At 49.9% G+C, this 7500-nt stretch overlaps 1 protein-coding gene across 1 annotated transcript in view; it reads left to right on the forward strand.

The window, feature by feature from the left end:
- Window positions 1–3240, forward strand: part of LOC145391041 (putative glutamate receptor) — a 23580-nt gene extending 20340 nt beyond the window's left edge. The window contains exons 10-13 of the mRNA XM_080265777.1: window positions 1748–1923; window positions 2232–2385; window positions 2717–2836; window positions 3148–3240. Coding sequence (XP_080121903.1) covers window positions 1748–1923; window positions 2232–2385; window positions 2717–2836; window positions 3148–3240 — 543 coding nt within the window. The remainder of the gene's footprint in view (window positions 1–1747; window positions 1924–2231; window positions 2386–2716; window positions 2837–3147) is intronic.
- The last annotated feature ends 4260 nt before the right edge of the window (window positions 3241–7500 follow it).

Genomic DNA, 7500 nt, shown 5'->3' on the forward strand with positions numbered 1-7500 from the left:
GATGGTTTGTGATAAGGAGGGGTAGACTGAGATGGTTTGTGATGAGAAGGAGTGGATTGAGATGGTTTGTGATGAGGAGGGGTAGATTGAGATGGTTTGTGATGAGGAGGGGTAGACTGGGATGGTTTGTGATGAGGAGGGGTAGACTGGGATGGTTTGTGATGAGGAGGGGTAGACTGAGATGGTTTGGGCATGTGGAGAGGATGGAGGATGACAGTTGGGTGTGGAAGGTGAGAAGTGTAAACGTCGGGGGTGGGGTTGTGAGAGGCAGACCGAAAAAGACCTGGGACGAGGCCATAGAGTGTGACCTCAGGGATAAGGCACTGAAGAGGGAGGCAGCCAGAGATCGAGCAGTGTGGAAAGCCGCCATTAGGCTACCAAGGCCGACGCATGCAAGCATCTTGGAGCCCTTTTTTTTTAGGGGGTGGCCCTTATTTGGTCTGAAAATCTAAACTAAAACAAAATATATATATCTGACCCAATCAAAGAGTTTCTTCTTATACCAAAAAAATTCTCTGTAAGGTTTGGGCAGTATACATTAATATTTAGCGGTGACTCAAAGATATCATAAGTCTCTCTTGCATTACACCTCTACAGAATGGAAAATGTCCGCCCTGTATCACACATGCATTGGAGAAACAGAAAATAATTGTCTAGAGGCTTGTCTTTATGTTACTAAAATCACTATACAGTACAAACACATGCAGACATTTGCGAAGGATAATCATGTGACTCTTGGTGCTCTATCTATCTATCTATTGCCAGACACCTCAATCCCGTTTGGGGTGGCCACAAACAAATCGCCTCCAAGTCGCCCTGTCCCCCGCCATTTCACTGCCCTGCTCCCAAACTCACACCCCCCTCCTCTCTCATATACCTCTCCACCCCATCCCTCCATCTCATCCTCGGCCTCCCCCTCCCTCTTCCCCCCTCCACCTCACTCACAGACACTCTCTTCATCAGTCTCTTGGTGTTACTGGCGTTTCATATCCCGGTTTCTTTATCAGCAGAGTTGAGTCTTTGCGTCAGGACCGTATTGGCTTAAATGTCTCTGACGATGGCGGCAGCTGCTTCCCGGTGCTGTTAACCTTCACGTAGTCGATCTGTTCAGGTTTTGAGGATCTTGTTCGATGGCCTCAGGTGCTGGTGTTCGGGTCTCCTCTCTCAGAATATGACGGCGATACAAAAAGTGGCCAAAGACTTGCATCTCCGGAGGGTGTATGCTTCCTTCAGTCCCTTCGATGGAGCCGACTGGAAAATCTTGGGGCCGTGCTTCCATGCTAGACGCACTCTGGAAAGAAGCAAAGGGAGAGAGGTTGGATAATGTCACATGATGCAATATTAATGTGGTATGTAAAGTAAGTTTACACGGAGAAAATATAAAAAACAGCATCACACACGCTCACACAATCACGCTATATCACACACACACACACACACACACACACACACACACACACACACACACACACACACACACACACACACACACACACACACAACATAGAGCCAAGTCACGCAACACACCAAAGACCAGACTGTGAGGACCAGACAAGTCACAGACATTATAACAAAGCTGCGTGCTTTCCAGATCCCATGCATCAGTAAACACCCGGATATATTCACTCTGACTCATGCTATACTTGACAATGCTCGATACACACACGCTATACTAATACAGAAAAACAGTGTATATATATATTCCTAGCCTCGTTATGCCTCTCCGTCTCCGTCCTCCCTCGCACAGGATCTCGGGGCGGCGGATTACCAGCTCCTAAAGACGTCTCAGGTGCCGCTCTACCAGAAGGTGTTCCAGGGGCTCCAGCCGTGCCCCTCCCTGGACGCCTGCATCACCAAGGCCAGGGATTCCAAATTTGCCTTCATTACATGGAGGACGTATCTAGAGGACCGCATTGCTGTAAGGTATTGTCTGTCTGTCTGTCTATTACGCACACACACACACACACACACACACACACACACACACACACACACACACACACACACACACTGTCTTCCTCCCCCCTTGCCACTCTCTGCCTGCCTACCCATCCATCCACCCATCTATCTATCCATCTATCTATCCATCTATCACACGAACACACACTCACATACACACAGTCTCCCTCTCTCTCTCTCTAATCTATCCATCCATCTTTCTACCCACCCTCCCACCCACCCGTCTATCCATCCATCCATCTATCCATCTATCTATCTATCTACCCCCCCAGGTTCACCACAGCGGGGGGAGAGAGACAGCTTCACGTGGCGACAGGAGACATATTCCCTGTGGAGCTGGGATGGGCCATGACCCCCGGCTGCCCCTTCAGGCACGCGTTCAACAAGGTCATTACCGCGTTACTCGAGACGGGATTGGTATCGAAGGTAACGCTGAGAGAGAGAGAGAGAGAGAGAGAGAGAGAGAGAGAGTATAAAAGCACTCAACACAATCTATCAGTCAATCAAAAAATCAATCTGTCTATCTATCTACCTGTCTATCAATCACTCAGTCAGTCAGTCTATCTATTCAGTATATCTATCTATCTATCCATCTATCTATCTATCTGTCTATCCATCTATCTATCTGTCTATCTGTCTATCCATCTATCTATCTGTCTATCTGTCTATCCATCTATCTATCTGTCTATCCATCTATCTATCTATCTATCTGTCTATCCATCTATCTATCTATCTGTCTATCCATCTATCTCCCCAGTGGCTGCGTGACCTCATCAATGACCCCAAGAGAAGAGAGGTCGATAAGGGGTCAGCGCTGGAGTCGGGTCACGAGACAGGTCGAACTGGCAGCCAAGCACTGGGCATGCATCACCTCCAGGTCGGTGCAATGTCAGGTCAGGTCAGGTCAGGTCAGGTCAAGTTAAGGTCGTCAGGTCAGGTCAGGTTAAGTTAAGGTCAGGTCAGGTTAGGTCAGGTCAGGTCAGGGGTCAAATCCATCAGTGAGGTCTAATTATATAGTTGTGTGTGTGTGTGTGTGTGTGTGTGTGTGTGTAGTAATTATGATAATGCTTTGTTATTATCATGCTCTCTCTCTCTCTCTCTCTCTCTCTCTCTCTCTCTCTCTCTCTCTCTCTCACAACTATCCTTGTCACAGCCCTAATACTAACCCTACCTAATTTTCCTTCCCAGGGTGTGTTCTTCATACTCCTCATGGGCTACTCGATCTCTAGCATCATTTTTTTGGCTGAGTCGCTGGTGTGTAGGCCTCAAGACTCACACTAGTATGACTGGTGCCTCACACTGATAAATATCTCCAGGCTTGTCACACTTATGATGATATTGCTGTCTGTCTGTCTCTCTCTCTCTCTCTCACACACACACACACACACACACACAAAACCTCTCTCTCTCTCTCTGTCTCTCTCTCTCACACACACACACACACACACACACACACACACACACACACACACACACACACACCAGACCCAAAATTAGTATAACAGAATTTAATAATACGAAATAAATATCAGAAAAAATTATATATATATATTTAGAATTTTCAGATAAATATATGGCCATCTTGTGTTTTAATTTTCCTCTCAAAAATAAAAAAAATATATTAAAAAAAATAATTGTGCTATCATCAATGTGTAATGTAGGGTTGGTGATGGAGAGAGAGAGAATGTGGTGTGGTGTGGTGTGGTAGAATATGGATGTGTGGTTGCGGTTGTGGTGTGGAAGGATGTGGTATTAAATGGTGTGGTGTGGTGTGGTGGAATAAGGATGTGTGGTTGTGGTTGTGGTGTGGAAGGATGTGGTATTAGATGGTGTGGTGTGGTGTGGTGGAAGAAGGATGTGTGGTTGTGGTGTGGAAGGATGTGGTATTAGATGGTGTGGTGTGGTGTGGTGGTGGTGATGTAGCTGGTATGGTGGTGGTGTAGTGGTGTAGCTGGTATGGTGGTGGTGTAGTGGTGTAGCTGGTATGGTGGTGGTGTAGTGGTGTAGCTGGTATGGTGGTGGTGTAGTGGTGTAGCTGGTATGGTGGTGGTGTAGCTGGTATGGTGGTGGTGTAGTGGTGTAGCTGGTATGGTGGTGGTGTAGTGGTGTAGCTGGTATGGTGGTGGTGTAGTGGTGTAGCTGGTATGGTGGTGGTGTAGCTGGTATGGTGGTGGTGTAGTGGTGTAGCTGGTATGGTGGTGGTGTAGCTGGTATGGTGGTGGTGTAGTGGTGTAGCTGGTATGGTGGTGGTGTAGCTGGTATGGTGGTGGTGTAGTGGTGTAGCTGGTATGGTGGTGGTGTAGCTGGTATGGTGGTGGTGTAGCTGGTATGGTGGTGGTGTAGTGGTGAAGCTGGTATGGTGGTGGTGTAGTGGTGTAGCTGGTGTAGTGGTGAAGCTGGTATGGTGGTGGTGTAGTGGTGTAGCTGGTGTAGTGGTGTAGCTGGTATGGTGGTGGTGTAGTGGTGTAGCTGGTATGGTGCTGGTGTAGTGGTGTAGCTGGTATGGTGGTGGTGTGGTGGTGTAGCTGGTATGGTGGTGGTGTAGTGGTGTAGCTGGTATGGTGGTGGTGTAGTGGTGTAGCTGGTATGGTGGTGGTGTAGCTGGTATGGTGGTGGTGTAGCTGGTATGGTGGTGGTGTGGTGGTGTAGCTGGTATGGTGGTGGTGTAGTGGTGTAGCTGGTATGGTGGTGGTGTAGTGGTGAAGCTGGTATGGTGGTGGTGTAGTGGTGTAGCTGGTATGGTGGTGGTGTAGCTGGTATGGTGGTGGTGTAGTGGTGTAGCTGGTATGGTGGTGGTGTAGTGGTGTAGCTGGTATGGTGGTGGTGTAGTGGTGTAGCTGGTATGGTGGTGGTGTAGTGGTGTAGCTGGTATGGTGGTGGTGTAGTGGTGTAGCTGGTATGGTGGTGGTGTAGTGGTGTAGCTGGTATGGTGGTGGTGTAGTGGTGTAGCTGGTATGGTGGTGATGTAGTGGTGTAGCTGGTATGGTGGTGGTGTAGTGGTGTAGCTGGTATGGTGGTGGTGTAGTGGTGTAGCTGGTATGGTGGTGGTGTAGTGGTGTAGCTGGTATGGTGGTGATGTAGTGGTGTAGCTGGTATGGTGGTGGTGTAGTGGTGTAGCTGGTATGGTGGTGGTGTAGTGGTGTAGCTGGTATGGTGGTGGTGTAGCTGGTATGGTAGTGGTGTAGTGGTGTAGTGGTGTAGCTGGTATGGTGGTGGTGTAGTGGTGAAGCTGGTATGGTGGTGATGTAGTGGTGTAGCTGGTATGGTGGTGGTGTAGCTGGTATGGTGGTGGTGTAGTGGTGTAGCTGGTATGGTGGTGGTGTAGTGGTGTAGCTGGTATGGTGGTGGTGTAGTGGTGTAGCTGGTATGGTGGTGGTGTAGTGGTGTAGCTGGTATGGTGGTGGTGTAGCTGGTATGGTAGTGGTGTAGTGGTGTAGCTGGTATGGTGGTGGTGTAGTGGTGGTGCTGGTATGGTGGTGGTGTAGTGGTGTAGCTGGTATGGTGGTGGTGTAGCTGGTATGGTAGTGGTGTAGTGGTGTAGCTGGTATGGTGGTGGTGTAGTGGTGTAGCTGGTGGTGGTGTAGTGGTGTAGCTGGTATGGTGGTGGTGTAGTGGTGTAGCTGGTATGGTGGTGGTGTAGTGGTGTAGCTGGTATGGTGGTGGTGTAGTGGTGTAGCTGGTATGGTGGTGGTGTAGTGGTGTAGCTGGTGTAGTGGTGTAGCTGGTATGGTGCTGGTGTAGCTGGTATGGTGGTGGTGTAGTGGTGTAGCTGGTATGGTGGTGGTGTAGTGGTGTAGCTGGTATGGTGGTGGTGTAGTGGTGTAGCTGGTATGGTGGTGGTGTAGTGGTGTAGCTGGTATGGTGGTGGTGTAGTGGTGTAGCTGGTATGGTGGTGGTGTAGTGGTGTAGCTGGTATGGTGGTGGTGTAGTGGTGTAGCTGGTATGGTGGTGGTGTAGTGGTGTAGCTGGTATGGTGGTGGTGTAGTGGTGTAGCTGGTATGGTGGTGGTGTAGTGGTGTAGCTGGTATGGTGGTGGTGTAGTGGTGTAGCTGGTATGGTGGTGGTGTAGTGGTGTAGCTGGTATGGTGGTGGTGTAGTGGTGTAGCTGGTATGGTGGTGGTGTAGTGGTGTAGCTGGTATGGTGGTGGTGTAGTGGTGTAGCTGGTATGGTGGTGGTGTAGTGGTGTAGCTGGTATGGTGGTGGTGTAGTGGTGTAGCTGGTATGGTGCTGGTGTAGTGGTGTAGCTGGTATGGTGGTGGTGTAGTGGTGTAGTGATGTAGCTGGTATGGTGGTGGTGTAGCTGGTATGGTGGTGGTGTAGTGGTATAGCTGGTATGGTGGTGGTGTAGTGGTGTAGCTGGTATGGTGGTGGTGTAGTGGTGTAGCTGGTATGGTGGTGGTGTAGCTGGTATGGTGGTGGTGTAGTGGTGTAGCTGGTATGGTGGTGGTGTAGTGGTGTAGCTGGTATGGTGGTGGTGTAGTGGTGTAGCTGGTATGGTGGTGGTGTAGTGGTGTAGCTGGTATGGTGGTGGTGTAGTGGTGTAGCTGGTATGGTGGTGGTGTAGTGGTGTAGCTGGTATGGTGCTGCTGTAGTGGTGTAGCTGGTGTAGTGGTGTAGCTGGTATGGTGCTGGTGTAGTGGTGTGATCTATATATAAACAAACGGGGAGGCTGCCAGTGGGTATTCTCTCTCTCTCTCAGTCTCTTGATACCTCCCGTGCCTCCCGGTGTCGTCTCTCTCTTCTCTCTCACTGTCCTGCCTCCCGTGCACTGATTTCCGTGCCCCCGTGCTCTAAATACGTGCCTTTGTGGTCTCATATACGTGCTTCCGTGCCTCGGTTTCATCCTAGCTTTACGTGCATTACAAAATCATTTCTCACTATCATCCCTGTCTCTCCCGTGCACTGATTTCCGTGCCCCCGTGCTCTAAATACGTGCCCTCGTTCTCCCATATACGTGCCCTCGTGCCCTGATTTCACCCCAGTCTTACGTGCATTACAGTCCCTTCCATCCCTACCAATCAATCCTCACGTGCTTTCAACCTCTCTCTTACGTGCCTTGTGCCAATCTAATTCTGATGTATTTGAGCGACTTCCTTTGTCCTCCCGTGCCCTGCCACACGTGCCCTGGTGTACGTGCCCCCTCCTGCACGTCCCCAGTCAGTTCTTCCGTGCATTAACTCAGCCTGGCTCCCTCTTACGTGCTTTCTTTCATTCCCACTTTCCTACCCAAAGAAGTGGGCCAACTTTGTCCTCACGTGCCCTACTACACGTGCCCTGATGTACGTGCCGTGTTATACCCAGCTTACGTGCACTGGAGAACTGTAATCAATCGTGCTTTGGCGTGCTTCAATCTGGCTATACGTGCATTACAACATTGGTGTATTTTAGTGCAATAGCTTGTCCTCACGTGCCCTTCCTCACGTGCCTTTCCTCACGTGCCCTTCCTCACGTGCCCTTCCTCACCTGCCTTACCTCACGTGCCCTTCCTCACGTGCAATCAGGGTCAAATTGCCGTGCACCCTCCCTCACGTGCCCTGGTT

Source organism: Coenobita brevimanus, chromosome 2 (genome assembly GCF_032717465.1).
Source record: "Coenobita brevimanus isolate Jiangsu-jjx chromosome 2, ASM3271746v2, whole genome shotgun sequence".
NCBI lineage: Eukaryota > Metazoa > Arthropoda > Malacostraca > Decapoda > Coenobitidae > Coenobita > Coenobita brevimanus.